This window comes from Lampris incognitus, chromosome 8 (genome assembly GCF_029633865.1).
Source record: "Lampris incognitus isolate fLamInc1 chromosome 8, fLamInc1.hap2, whole genome shotgun sequence".
In the NCBI taxonomy this organism is placed as follows: Eukaryota; Metazoa; Chordata; class Actinopteri; order Lampriformes; family Lampridae; genus Lampris; species Lampris incognitus.
Window position 1 is genome coordinate 44,208,923 of NC_079218.1, and position 15,571 is coordinate 44,224,493.

The following is a 15,571-nucleotide window of genomic DNA, read 5'->3' on the forward strand; positions in this document are numbered from 1 at the left end:
CTACTACCCCATGGCTCTAATCTAAGCCAATGCTTAGTAGGCTATGTTTCATATTGGGTGCGGTGCACTGTGTCATGCTCTGGGCATTAAGTCAATTGCCATCTTGCCATACAAAAAGTGCTATAATATAGGATATTATAGGTATTAATTTTGGTTTCATGAAACAAGTAAATGTATTTATAAATGTTTATAATTCAATGGAGAAAAATCTTTCCAAAGACATTATATAACTAGATTAATTTGAATCATGGAGATACTTTAATATTTTTTATTTATTTGTTTATTTGACAAGGACAATGCACAATAAATATATTGCACCAGAATTAGCTATAAGCCAATTTGCATCTGTAGTCCCTTGGCAGGAGTCGTCGGTAGCACATACTTCGGAGCATCGAGTCTAAATGCTCAATTTAAAACAGTGTAAACATAATCACGATTGAATACCACTAGTTCAGTGCCCGTTCGGAATGGGCTGATTTTCTCGAGAACCGAATTATATTACGCATATTTAAAACTATATCATATTATATTATAGTATGATACGTGAAACCATACACTGAAACAGTGTTTGATAGGCTAATTATCAGGGGGCAACAGGGGGTATGATAATTCATTCCGGTGACTGCTACATCGCCCAGACATGGTTTGTCCACTGGGCCAACATAATTGAATATTCGCTGTTAGGTGTTCTGAAACAGAACAGTACGTTCAATTGTATTGTTGAGATGAAATTGGGACGATGTTGGGGCGATATAGCCTGGCGTATTCCGAACGGGCAGATTGGGTCTGTGTGTGTGTCTGACCACTCACATGCTACTGTACCTGTAGGCTAGCAAACAAACTTACTTCTCTTTGTGGCTTTTCAGATGACGCAGAAAGTTTGACGTTGTTGAAATCCCATCTGATAATTTCGCTGCACGTGTTTTACAAACGGCAGTCCTTTTCTTCCCAACAACTTCGAAGTTCTTATAGCTGTAAATCATTATTTTTGGAATCGTTCCAGCAGCAGCCGCACTTGCCATGATTGCAAACTCTCCGCGCTCATGTTGAGTAGAGCTGACGTTAGTTTTTGAGTAGCATGATGGTACCTCCAATTAGATTTGAGTATTTTGTTTTCCCGCCCATCTAAACGTTTGATTGGCCCTACGCGATGCCTGTGCGTAGGTAATTGTGTGCGCGCTGGAAATGAAGAATGATTACAAAATAAAATACGAGAGAGGTGCCTCCCGCATAAACATTGAGAAAACACTCAAACAATTCTCTCGAGTCATCCAGCTCAAGTCCAAGTCCAAGTCATAGATGTCAAGTCTCAAGTCAAGTTTCAAGTAATTTTCATTTTGGCAAGTCAAGTCCCAAGTCATCAAATTTGTGACTCGAGTCGCACTCGAGTCCAAGTCATGTGACTCAAGTCCACAACTCTGCCATAAACATTGCTTCGTGACAGCAGACCTTGCAAAATGAGCTCCGTTCATTAAGTTCTCAGAAATCATGACAAATAGGGATGCACCCATACTGACACTGATAAGGATATTGGGCTGATACTTGGCTAAAATGTATTATCGGTATCAGAAAGTTTTCACAAGACAATGACCCGATACCAAAATCCATAAATAAAAGCAAAATATCTTGATTTACAGCATTTTTTGGCAGATGGAAGCCTGTATTTTGTTTTTTTTTAAATGGTAGGGAAAAAAAGGCGGACTCTATTTCAATGAATTTGCCCACTGTCCCCAAACTAATGGTCTAAGTTTGCACTATTCTGCAAACGTAATGGATCGAACCGATATCCCGTATCAGCCAATACTTAACGATTCGCACTTGGAATTGGTATCAGCAGGGAAAAGTGGTATCGGCGCATCCCTAATCAAAACATTTGAAATATTCAACTGCTTAAAATGTTTCATCGTGTTTCTAGTATGTACACATTCACAAACGTGTGCTACAAAAAAAAAAGTGTTTTGTTCTACCGTTTTGCGCAACGGCCGAACTCTGATAGCCATGCCATCCATGTAGTCCTCCAGCTTAAACTGGAACACTGTCTGCAGCTTCTGAAGCAGCTTCTCAAAGAATACTGCTCCCTGCAAAAAAGACAGAATAAATAATGAAAATCAATAAAAGATAAGTCAAATTGTTTAAAATAAAATCAGGGTCTTATTTTTGTAGTTTCTGCCATTGTGCATATCAGGTATGATATAATTTTACACACCGGCTTCACATTTTGGAGATTTTGAATGTGGAACTGCCGCTGGACACAGCATTACAATGATGTCTTATGGGGTAATGGAACATGAGTGTCAGACATGTTCCAAGAAGTCAAATTCAACCCAATTATGTAAACCATATTTGGAAGTGAAAACGGAAGTGCAAGTTAAAAGTTATTCCCTGAAATATCCAACATCATCAATGGTCAATCGCATTGCTGAGCTACTTCCTGGTTCAATTAGCAGGAATGAGTAGCCTATACTTACTGTAGGTAGTATTAACTATTGATAAATTACCCGGCCAGTGTAATGGCGAAGTCATAAATAATGGGAAATCATGTACACAGTCTAACTGAGGCACTAAGTTTTTTTTTCTTCTTTTTTTTTCTTATTATTGTTGAAAGGACAGATTTAAGGCTTGTGTTCAGTTGCCCTATAAGACACTGTAGTAAGGCTGTGTGAGTTAAATAATATTAATTAAATGCACAATGCCAAAAGTATAAAAAAAAGATCCACGTTGTAAGAAATATGAATCATCTTTTATGAGTAGCCCAGGATCAATTAATTCACAGACTGTTGTACAGAACACCATGAGAGCAGACGTCATCTTTGTGTGTGTGTGTGTGTGTGTGTGTGTGTGTGTGTGTGTGTGTGTGTGTGTGTGTGTAAAGTTATACCAGTATTACAGCATAACATAACTGGGAGTCCATACACACATCATTTAAATTTTGCCCTCATGTTTTGCATATATTGGCTTCGATGTCTATACCAACATTATGGAAAAAGTTTGGAGCACTGATGAAACTAGGATATGCAGGTATTTGGATCAATGTGAATATAAACAACCATTTCACACTATTCTGTTTCAGTGGTTGAGCGATTTCCTGGGAATGACTTTCCTTTTTACTCCAGATGTAGTCGATTATTGTCACTCAATCCATATTTTCTTTTTGGGCTCACCTTAATCTCTAGTGAGGTCGAGAGCAAATAAACAAATTTCCAGGACCATAATGCCCCAACATTACATAGGTGTTTCATGGCTTTCACATCTGTGATGAATTTGATAGTAGCCAAGTTATTTGTCAAATTTGCAAAATAAAATTCAAAGTGCCAAGATGCCCCTTTCTTGACAGTTGCATCAATCAAGACTTGTGCATTTTTGGTATGCACAATGGCACTGAAAATAACACTGGTACTACATTCTCCAAATTCAGCAAAACAGCACAAGGTTTGAGTGCAACTATCTGGGAATGACACTGTATCTGTATATAACATTCAATCACTGTGGCAGAGCAGTCCAATATCGATGAATGACGCTCAAAAAGTGACTTATGTGAATGTGGAAACTTTTTGTAATCTTCTGGCACCAAAAAGGAAAGTTGTTCCCTCATTTGGTGGCCAAAGTAGTTACTGAAAATGGTCAGTAAACCATACATGACTCCATTTGTGGAATTTGGCCTTTTTAATGACTGGGCTGTGCTAATATGTACAGACACACACTTCTTGCCCACTTCAAGTGACAAGTGCCTGTGCCCCTGACTAAAGGTAATGAATGGAAAGAAGAACTGGAGCCGCTGCAGCCAGTGCTGCAGCTGCCCACTGCTCCTATACAATGGGATGAGTTAAATGCAGAGGAAAAATGTCATTGTAACCAAAACTGCACAATGACAAAAATAAAGTGGCTTTCTTTCTTTCCCTGTTTTTCTTTTGAAATTCGGCCACCCCTATAGTCTACCGGGTCTGCTTTACCTCATCCAGCAGTGTGAGCAGCATGTTCCTGATGCGAGGGGTGTTTTCCATGCCTGGGTCTTTCAGCAGCTGGCGGAACCGCTCTATCACCTGATAGAAGACGTTCTTCCACAGCGCCTGGTCCAAGTTCTGGGAATCGGAGAACTCGATGTCGGTTAAGATAACCTGCTCGTAAAGTGTCAATAGGTCTGCCCTGGAACAAACAAAAGGTATTAAAGAACAGTGGATTTCATTAAAACAGTAACTGCTGTTGAGTAAGATGGGAAAAAACAAAAAACAAAACAGAAGTTGAAATGCTCTTTAAACTAGCTTTAGTCACAAACTATTCATCTCTTCGTTTCCATCTTTACTGTTTGATAGTTTATGTATTTCTGAAAGTTTGAATAAAAAGCTGATATTTTGCTTTAGTACATAATTTTCCTAGTATTTTGCCTTCTTAGGAATACTTTGCCTTTCTCCACACTCTCTCTCCTCATCTTCCCACTCACCCTCTCCTGTCTCTTCCCCTCTTGTTCCTCACCTGAGCTGGGCCATGCGATCAAGTCCATCAGCACTCAGTTTGTCTCTGGACAGCAGGTTACTGAGCTGGAGCTCCTGTGTGTCAGCTGCCCTAAGCAGCCTCCCCAGCTCCCCCCTGGCCTGTTGCTCCATCTCTTCAGGGGTCATACCACCCCCTGCTCCTGGCTGTGGGTAACCAGATCCCCTGTAACCCGCACAGAACTGCTGGCCCATGCCAGAGCTTGGGTACATGCTGTTAGTTGGGGCCATTTGGTAGGGCCCCACATGGTAAGGGTATGGATAGCGCTGGTTGGTGTTGGCATTGGAATTATGGGGATTGCTGGTGGCCATGGGGTAGCTGTAAGGGTTGTCAGAGTTTTGGAACTTGTAGTAGGCTATAGCAGCAGCATGCTGCTGCGTCGAAAAATACTCCCCTTGGTGGACAGGAGGACTGCCCACCACTTCATCATCTGTATCCAGAAAGTGAAGCTGTCCGGACCCACCCCCGACCTGCAAGTACATTGGCTGTTGGAGAGATGAATGCTGGGAGGGCTGGCTCCGAGTAAGAGCAGGTTTCTGGTCAGGGTTGTTTGGATCCCAGAGTCGCCTCACCCCTCCTCCTCTACCTCCTCTTCCTCTGCCAGCTCCCCCACCTCTATTTCCACCAAACAGGAGCCTTGGTCCAGACTCTGGTGAGTTTGAGAGGTCAGTGTGGGCAGGAAGCACTAAAATACCCCTCCCTCTGCCACGAGGATCTGAACTGTGCTTGTGATGCTTGGCATACTCGTCAAGTGCTGAGGTGGAGTGAGATGTGCAAGGCTGTTTGTCCAGAGACACCCGTAGGATTCCCCGGGCTCCTCCTTTATGTCCCTTCTGTCTGTTCTTTTCCTCAGTTTGTGTCTCCACAGCTAGGTCCTCCTCGTCATCTCTCCTTCTCCTTCTGTCCTCCAACGTGTCACTCATCTCACTCCCTTCCAGAGATTCTGTGGACGACTCTCCATTTGTGGTCCAGCTCTGGAGCCCCCCCACTACTCCTCCAGAGGTCCTCCCCCTCGCCATGTCCCTGCACCCAGGACTCTGCCACTGGTCTTTATCCAGCCGTGGCATGGGATTGTCTAAGCTGGTCGCACTACTGGCAGAGCTGCTGCTGTAGGTGCGGTTCCGGTTCCGTGAGCGTCGAATATCAGATTTGGAATAGCGTTTTGACGACAGGGTCTGGATATCTGGTTGGTTGCTCTCACAGCCCTCTGCAGCCCAAACTCCATTTCTGTTTGGCTCCATGCTTCTGCCTCCATTTTGGGGCCGGTGGTTGTTGTTGCCATTGCGTCTTTGGCTCTCTCTCTCTCGCTCCTTCTCTTTGCTCTTGCCTTCCCTCCTTTCTCCAGTCTTGTCTGGATCCTTCTGTCTGTTTGACTCTGACACACTCTTGTTCTTTGGAGTGACCCTGTGCTCACTCCTCCCTTCTGCCACTCCATCTCTGTCTGCCTCTGCTCTTCCCTTCCTGGAATCCTGATTCCCTTCCCTTTCCCGTTCCGTTCCCTTTTTTCTGCGTTTTCCCCTTTCCCTCTTCTCTCCCACCTCATTTGCCCCCACACCTCCTGCTTGGCCTCGTTTTCCCTCACCAGTGGCCCTTCGTCTCCTGCCACCAACCTCTTCTCCCGCTTGGTCTCCATCTCCCACTGGTACTTCCTCTTTCACACTCAGTTTTCCTATTTTGCTGGTGAGGTTTTCTGCTCCGGCATCTGAGGACAACACTTTCTTTTCCGCATCTCTTCTCCCCGACTTCCGGTTTGTCTCGCCAGTTCTCTCCCCTTTTACTTTCTCCTTCCTGTTTTTCACACCCTCCTTCAGAGCGGTTACGTTTTTATTTCCCTCCTGTGTCGGTGCCCCATTCTGGGATTCCAGCTCCATCTTTGGTTCGTTCATCTTAGGGGTTGTTCTACCTTGTTCTCTGCCAGTTCTGGACTCCTTCCCCTGAACGTTCCTCCTGCCCCCAGGTTGGTAAAACTCTCGATCTGGCTTACGGGCCCTTCGAGTCTGCTTAGGAGCCCCAGCAGGCTCCTGGTGGTCTCTGTCATTTTCCTCACAATCCCTTCCATACCCTCCTTCCACTTTGTCTTGCGAATTGTTGCGGGCATTCACAGAGCCTTTTCGGCAGTTTAAGCCATTATCGCCATCACCGCTGAATCTGTCTTCTTCCCCTCTGTCTGTGCCTATCCCCCCATCTGTGCTGCCATGTCTCTCTGACACTCTGTCAGAGACTGCCTTATTCTCAAACTGCACCAATTGAACACATTCATGTGAATCAGGGGTCAGAGCAGCAGGATCCTCACAGTGAGTAAGTGGTGGGCTCTGTCCCTCCTCACTCTCATGATGACAATGCCCGTGTCCAGCCATCGGTTGGTAACGCTGTAAATCAGGACGCTTCACCTCATGCCTCCTCTGTTGCCATTGTTCACGATGCTGCTGTTGCTCCTCTGCAAAAGGGGAAACGTACAGGGACATGAGAAAAAATTGTCTGCAGAGAAGGCAGTGACATGGACCAAGAAAACAAAGTACTGAATACATCACCATTACCCACAAACTGCAGTATACACCGATCAGCCAAAACCTTAAAACAACCTGAAGCCACTGCCATCAGGGAATACTGTTATCATTAAGGGGTGTACTTGGTCTGCAACAATGTTGACGTAGGTGGTACATGTCAAAGTAATATCCACATGAATGCCAGGACCCAAGGTTTCCCAGCAGAATATTGCCCAGAGTATCACAGTGCCTCCGCCGACTTGCCTTCTTCCCATAGTGTACCCTGGTGCCACCTCTTCCCCCCGGTAAATGACGCACACGCGCCTGGCTGTTAAATGATGTAAAAGAAAACATGTTCATCAGACCAGGCCACCTTCTTCCATTGCTCCACGGTCCAGTTCTGACACTCACATGCCCATTGTAGCTGCTTTCGGTGGTGGACATGGGTCATCATGGTCACTCTGACCGGTCTGCGGCTGCGCAGCCCTATACACAGCAAGCTGTGATGCACTGAGTGTTCTGACACCTGTCTATCATAGCAAGTATTAGCTTTTTCAGCAATTTGAGCTACAGTAGCTCTTCTGTGGAATCGGACCAGATGGGCTATCCTTTATTCCTAATGCGAATCAATAAGCCTTGGGCGCCCATAACCCTGTCGCCGGTTCACCAGTTGTCCTTCCCTGGACCTTTTTTGGTAGGTACTGGCACTGCATACCTGGAACACCCCACAAGACCTGCCGTTTTGGAGATGGTCTGACCCAGTCATCTAGTCATCACAATTTGCCCTTGTCAAAGTCACTCAGATCCTTACGCGTCCCCATTTTCCTGCTTCCAACACATCAACTTCAAGAACTCACTGTTCACTTGCTGCCTAATATATCCCACCCCTTGACAGGTGCTATCGTAATTAGATAATCAATGTTATTCACTTGCCTGTCAGTGGTTTTAATGTTTTAGCTGATCGGTGTATAATCACATGCACAGTTCTATATTTACATGTCCTACCAGAGCCTATGGACATGCACTGCATAAGCATTTATACGCATATACACATGAACACACACATTCAAAGAGTCATGCACATGATTGTCCACACACACACACACATACAAACACATTTTTCCTACATGCATTATTTTGTCTTCTTTCAGATAGCAGACCGATTTATCATTCTGTTTAGAGGACAAAAACGGTCTAGCATGGCCCACCATTCTCCTCGTAACCTTCGTTCAATAATTCCCAGTCTTGAGCTCCTGACTGCACAACTTTGACTGATGTTGTTTATGAAATGTCTATTATTGCCACACGAACGACCAATCCAAACACAAAGGTAGGAACAAATCAGCAAAATAAAAAAGGTTTGCGAGCGCAAAACCGGGTTTGTGGAGAATGACAGGGGTCCTCCGCAGCTGCAAGCACCACAATGCGTAAGATACACAAAGGCGCAATTACGAGTGTCGTATCCCCCAAGCGACTGCACCCCGTCACCTGGAAAGGATGACTTGCAAGTTCGGTTCTTAACTGTCTTCAACTTGTGCGTCTCCAACGTAGTGCAACAGCTTAAATAATGACAGTACTCTTTTCACGTATAGATTAAGGCAGCTGATCTCGTCAAAGGTGGAGCGATACTAACCCGAACTCACTTGTGCTAGTAAGCCAGCAGTCAACAGCGTGAAAATAAATAGGTTTTAAAAAAAAAAAAAAAACACAGTAAAGTGTCCGTCCCCGCCAGAGATCAACCCTGTTAAGCGGGCGAAAGGAGTCGGTGTTGTTCTAGTTCCGGGGGGTGGGGGGTTTAAAACCGAACGGCGCGACAACGCACCAAACAGCCCGTTAGTCCGTTACCAAGCTAGCTGGCTAACATTAGCCGGCTACGAACTTAGCAACGCCGAAGGAGTTTCTGTAACTCTTAATTACTTGTTTGACTTTACGTACGCAGGTTTCCGGTGAATTCAGTCCTCTTCCCCCGAAGCCGCGCAACCTCACCTTCACGCTGGTCGCCGGTATCGATTAAGTTCGACGCCTCTGCTCGAAGTTCCGCGGCTGAGACTCGCACTCTGTCCAGTTCCTCCGCCATCTTGGGCTTCAACATAACAAACACAGCAAAAGTACGGGAGCCGAGTGGGCTCAGAAATGTGCGACACGCATGGCTGTCAAAGGCGAACGCCTGCGGGACGATCCCATAGAGGAAAGCTTTTACATATGATGATACATATGATCAAAAGCATAAATACATAAAATATAAATAGATTTACTATAACTGACTTTTTCTTATCCTTCGGGTTTTTTTTAATTCATTTGTTTAACTTGTCATTAACCTGGATTAGTACCCCCAGGGGCCCATGGGCGCACACCACGCCCACCTCACGCAGCCATTAAAGCCCATCTTAACTGGTTTGAGCTTCCAAGTCAAGCTGGCATGTCAAGTCCACCAGACCATAATCACACCAGTCCATGACCCATGCGCCATTCGATCATTTCATATCCGATTTAGAATCCAAAATCAGGAAACCAGCAGTGACCTGTGATTTCATTGCTCGTTTAAAAATCCGAAAAATATAATTTATTTGCTTTGATTTTTGTTGTGAAGTTAAAATGAGAAAATGGGAAACTTGTTAAGGTATGCACACAGTTCAATAGATCGGGTACTGCCATTTCACTCAAATCACAAGAGAAGGAAACGATGGATTAAATCACGGACGGGCAACATGATCCGGAAAGGGCCGGTGCGGGTGCAGGTCTTTGTTCCGACCAAGCAGTTACACACCTGATTCTATTAGTCAGCCAATAGTCTTTGCTAAGGACCTTGATTTGTAGACTCGGGTGTGTAACTCGTGGTTGGAACAAAGACCTGCACCCACAGCGGTCCTTTCTGGATCACGTTGCCCATCCCTGCATGGCAAGCAGACAGCACACCGGTTACTGCTGATACATAATAATGTGACTCACTAGGAATAGGCTTAAAACAACGCCATTAAAGGGGCCAATAAAAATGCCAATAAAGTGTATTCTAATTCCGACGCCATCCCAAGGTAATCACACAGCACAGCTGAATGCAGGTTTTAAAATAAGTGTAAACTACTAATAAGGCACGTTAGCCCCTGGCCAACGGATCTGACCCTTTAGCCGAGCGGTTAGTGATGTCGCCTTGTGGTGCAGTACACGCCGTATCGAATCCCCCACCGGGCAGAAAATAACTGGTTACATTGGTGGCAGCGGTGGGATCCGGAAGTGTGCAGATCCTCAGAAGTCTCTTCGGAGCGCGGAATGACAATAACCGGTTACACTAATGCAACCAGTTATTTTCTTGCCCGGTGCGGGATTCGATACGGGGTGTACTGCACCACAAGGCGACATCACTAACCGCTCGGCTAAAAGGTCAGACCCGTTAGCTAGGGGCTAACGTGTCTTATTAGTAGTTTACATAAGGCTCACTAAGTGAGCTTGGCAACGTCACACAGAGTGCAAAAACCAACATAATGAACTTGACAAAGCGACTCCAACACAACATGGCAGCATCACACCACAGTGATGCAATACACTTGTTATGCAAACAGCACCTCATATAAACTCATCCACAAAATAACATGCCCATCGCGTAGCTTACCTCCTGTTAGACACACTAGGTTAGGAGCCGTTGCCACCTTCTGTCTTTAGGTTTGGTGCTTTTCAGCACCGTCAAGGGTGGGTTAATTTTGTTAGTAGTTTATTGTTTTGGCAACCGTTCGGTTCCCTTGTCCTGTCATGGTGTCAGTAAATATGTATATTATATTTAACCGTTTATGTCTCACTGTGTCGCACCCTCACCTCACTGTTACTCAGTACACTAATTGTTGGGCCCTCTCCGGACCGAGGGTCGTAACATACAGCACCAAGCAATAACGACAGATAATGCTGCTCAATGCACAGACAGCATAATCAAATGGTTCTTACCTTTAGAAGTTCTTCTTTCTTGGCTTTTTCTTTGCAAACTCTGTGATCAAGTCCTCAAAATCCAGCTGTGCACGCTTCCAGGCTATCGTTGCTGCTAGCTAGCTTGACATCCTCTTCTTCATTTTGTTTAGCTTTTTTTTTTTTTGGAAAAATCTACTTACTGATGGGACTGTTATGTCTGCACACATCGACAGTGCTGCATTTGATTTGGTGCTGTTCTATTGTGCTGGGATCGATTGGTGATGCCTGCGGGCTCTGGGTTGTTTGATCGGGTCTGCCTTTGATGCTGTGTCAGTCTAAATAAAGAATGCCACGGAGAGGTTGTGTCACAGCGCTGTGTCCTGACGTGATTTCTAAATACAATAGGGACATCTCATTCCCATTTCCTCCTAAGATAAAAGAGGTTAATTTCAACATTTTAAATGAGATTTACCCCACGAATGATTTCCTAAGAATGAGGTTTAACTTAGATGTGAATAATTGTGTGTTTTGTGAAAGGGAAACTGAAAATTTGGAACATCTTACCCCCCCCCCCCCATTGTGAATCAGTGCAGTCTTTCTGGAGTGGTATGCAGGGCTGGCTACAGCCCAAGGAGATAGAGCTGTCAAACCCTGACAGTCAAGTCTGGTGTTTCTTTTTTGTTGAAAACAGCCACCTTGACTTTGTTCTCACCATTCTGTTGTTACTGGGAAGGTGTTTTATACATAAATGTAGATACTTCAAAGCGAAACCTAGTTTAAAGCATTGGAAGGATGAATTGAAACTCCTGAGTAAGTCACTAAAACTTGTCACTGACAAGAAAGCCTTGAACTCTTTTCTTTGTTAGAGAGGTTTAAGTTTATTTGCGGTGGCCCTGCTTTCGTGTACTTTATTTTATTCTCTCGTTCCTTGTTACTCTATTCTATTACTCTGTTACTCTGTTCTGTTTCTCGCACTTGTACCTGTGTTTTTCCTCTTCCTTTTCTTTGCTTTTGCTCCACCTGAGGAAGAAGGATTCTGCTGAATAAGACATGAAGATGCGCCTTGTTTGTTTTCGATTTAAAAGTGGGACAATTTCTATCGTGGCCGCTTCTTTCACTTCCGTTTCCTTTCCTTTCTTTCTTCTGGCAGCCCCGCTGGGCTTTTGGGTAACGCCGTCCATTTTCTGCTGCTTGGCAAGTTTTCCCCGCACTTCTCACTGATACAACCTAACTGATAGTGGGTCAGGTAAAAACTGATTCCACTGTTTTTAACCTTGACTTGGCTCAAGAAAAACTGATCTTGAATCTGTGCAGTGTAAGCCACCTGCTCTCTATCCCCGCCCACCTTGACCATTAGCCAATCTATACAGTGCGTTACCGCGCGCTCGCCAGTCACCACTTGCCCCGCCATCTCACCAATCAATCAATTAATCATGAGACTTAGAGACTTAATTTTCTTGGAAAAATCTTTTATTTCAGTCTGACTGGATGATTATCAAGATCGAGATAAGTGGTGGATAAGTGGTGTGTCGTATTTCTGTGGAGCCCAACATAAAAAAAAAAAAACAAGAATTTTTTTTCTCCCATCGCGGAGGGCCCTTTTTCGCTGGGCACATGCACATATTGCCCATATATGGTAGATCCGGCGGAAGTCGGCAGGCTTGGCGTACAACACAGGGAATTTGTATGCCAGTGTTTCCTAGGCAGAGCTAATCTGCAAGTGGAATTTCTCCACCTGCAAAGATAATTATTAATGATCAAGAACCGCTTATAATAACTCGGTCCTTTGGATGATCTGCACAGGGGTTTTGTTATACAGTTATAGCCCCAACCAGCCCCCCTCTTCAGCATGTTTGACCAGCTAAACAACCAATCAGCATCGCATCTCCGAGAGCGGGGACAGTCAACACAAGCAAAACAAGGAAACTTAGAAACGAAAAATGTCAACATGTAACTGATACCACACAGACACAGAAACAGATGCTGACGTGTTTGACAAAACATAATTAAATCGATGTTATCGGCATCAGTTTGGGATAGCAGTTATAGTGATAAAGGAGAAGACGGATTTGGGGGGGGTGTTGTTGATTACTGTTAAACTTTTCTCGGGTCTGAAACAAAACCTTGATATTCAAAAGTAGTAATATCTGTTGTTTATTGTATAAAGGCTGTTACGATAGAGTGGCCAAACTTAACAATATTGTAGCGAATTCGGGGGGGCAGTCCGGGAACCGCCACAGCCGGGACGCGAACCCGTATCTCCTGCACCGCAAGCGACAACGTTAACCAGCGGTCGAGCGGTCAGCGATGATTCCCGCGGCGCGGAAGATACGGGTTCGCGTCCCAGCTGCGGCAGTTCCTGTGGTTGCCCCCCGACTTCGCTACATTGGTGTCAGAAGTGGGATGGTGAGACCGCGAGGTCATCGGAAGCGCGTGCGCCCAGAGGCGTGAGGGAGCTGAAGCGCGGGGACGCGCTTCCTGAAGGAGGGGGGTAGTGTAACATGGATGGATAAGTAGACACCTTGGTTAAAGGGTCGGACTCTTCAGTCGACTGGTTAACGTTGTCGCTTGTGGAGTGGGAGATACGGGTTCGCGTCCCTGTTAACCTGGTCATGACGAGTATGTTTGACAACGTGATTTTACATGACTTCTGAGGATCTGCACACTTCCGGATCCCCCCGCTGCCACCAATGTAACCGGTTATTTTCTTGCCCGGTGTGGGATTCGATACGGGATGTACTGCACCACAAGACGACATCACTAACCGCTCGGCTAAAGGGTCAGACCCGTTAGCTAGGGGCTAACGTGTCTTATTAGTAGTTTACAGATAGATAGATAGATAGATAGATAGATAGATAGATAGATAGATAGATAGATAGATAGATAGATAGATAGATAGAGTCGAATGTCTTGCCGTGGTTGCTTAGCGACAGAGTTCACGAGGGATAAACTTCCGCCAACACGGAACAGGAAGTGGGGGTTATTAGCCGTGGTGTGTTAAGTGTAGCGCGAAGCTAACAAAGAGGGCGGCAAGAAAGCTCAGCAAAAGTGCGTCTTGGATTGATTACACATCTACATGGTGTGAGAATGGCGCAAGGACTCTGCCGTATCGACCTGCTGGTTTCTGGCAAGAACGTTGCAGACAACTGGCTTAAGTTTAAGAGGTAATGGCGAGTGTACTGCGTGAGCAGACACTCTGGCTAGCTCAGAAAAAGTTAAGGCGAGCACTTTCTTCAACTTGGCCGGTTCCCGAAACCTTGAATAAATACGAAACTTTCACGGTGGGTGATGATGAGGACAAAGAGACTCCAAAGGTACTGATAAGAATGTTCGATGCCATATGTGTGCCACTAAAAAAAACACAATAATGAACCAACACACGTTCAACACCATGACCCAAAAAGTGGGGGGAAATATACAGTCATATGACTGCTGGGATAGACTCCAGCATCCCCGCGACCCGGATAAGCGGTTTGGATGATGGATGGATGTGTCTACATGAACTCTGCTGGCTAGAAGCTGTAACTTCGACAGTCTGACTGACAAACTGATCAGGGATCCGTTGGTGTGTGGTATCCATAGCGATGTCCGAACAGGAAGAACACTGGATTCTGCCATGGAACTTTGCGTGTTACATGAACAGTCAGAACGGGGGCAACAAGGAGCTAAAGAAGGAGGGGGAGGTGTACATAGTACAGGGAGGCCCTTGTTCAATTTGTGGTGAAAAATACATCTGACGGAATCAAGTTGCCTGCTTTCAATAAGCACTGCAAAACCTGTGGGAAATGGGACCACTTCCTCCAAGTGTTATTATAGATTTAAACAATTTTCTGCTAGCAAATCTTCAAACACTTAGAGACAAGGACACACCCACACAGACACAAGCTGGAATCACAGGCACCATCAAACTCACAAGACGTCTTCTACTGTGAGAGTTTAGAGGCTCCACCACAGAAGGATGAACTCCTCACAACACTCTTCTCCACCTCCACCTAGGAAGAACTGAGAGTCAAAATAGATACAGGATCAAAATATAACAATGTAAAGGCTACATTGAACCGTGTGAATTCCAATATACTCATCAACCCCTCATTCACTGTCAACCTGATTGCCTGTGAAGGTCAGGTGATTTGGACCATGGGTTTCACCACCTTGGATCTGAGCTGTGGCAGGCCCGAGTTTCAGGTAGTGGACGTCAAGGTGAAGTCACTCCTGGGCCTGTCAGACAGCATCAAACTGGGTCTGGTAAGCATTGGTTTCGAGGTCCACACCATCCAGGAGGGGGCTCTAGAGCTTAGCAAATACTAAGACCTATTTGACTTTGACAATATACACAAGCTTCTGGTGCTCTATCACATGTGGACTGATGAATCTGTGCCCCCCACTATCTATGCTCCCAGGCAGGTGCTGCTTGCTATGAAGGCCAAAATTATAGTAAAACTTGATAGAAAGACTAAACTAGGAGTCATCATACCTGTTATGGAAGCCACTGAGTGGGTCTCAAACATGGTGACAACCAGCAAGAAAGATGGAAAAAGTCAGGCTCTGCATAGACCCAGTACACATTAACAAAGCACTCCTTAGGCTCCACCATCCAATGAAAACTGTGGACCAGGTCATTGCAGATATGTCTGAAGCCAAGGTGTTCAGTGTTCTGCATGCAAAATTTGCATTTTGGCAGGTTCCCATCAATTAACGGACTC

At 45.1% G+C, this 15,571-nt stretch overlaps 1 protein-coding gene across 2 annotated transcripts in view; it reads right to left on the reverse strand.

Moving 5' to 3' along the window:
* smg6 (SMG6 nonsense mediated mRNA decay factor) overlaps positions 1-9,056 on the reverse strand; it is a 39,657-nt gene extending 30,601 nt beyond the window's left edge. Inside the window, exons 1-4 of one of the 2 annotated variants that reach the window (XM_056284476.1) lie at positions 8,961-9,056; positions 4,471-6,925; positions 3,951-4,143; positions 1,968-2,078 (exon numbers count right to left, since the gene is read on the reverse strand). In XM_056284476.1, the coding sequence (XP_056140451.1) occupies positions 1,968-2,078; positions 3,951-4,143; positions 4,471-6,925; positions 8,961-9,051 (2,850 nt within the window). In that variant the 5' untranslated portion in view covers positions 9,052-9,056. Of the gene's footprint in view, positions 1-1,967; positions 2,079-3,950; positions 4,144-4,470; positions 6,926-8,909 lie in introns of both variants that reach the window. The other variant, XM_056284475.1, reaches the window with a different exon arrangement.
* Positions 9,057-15,571: the final 6,515 nt, after the last annotated feature.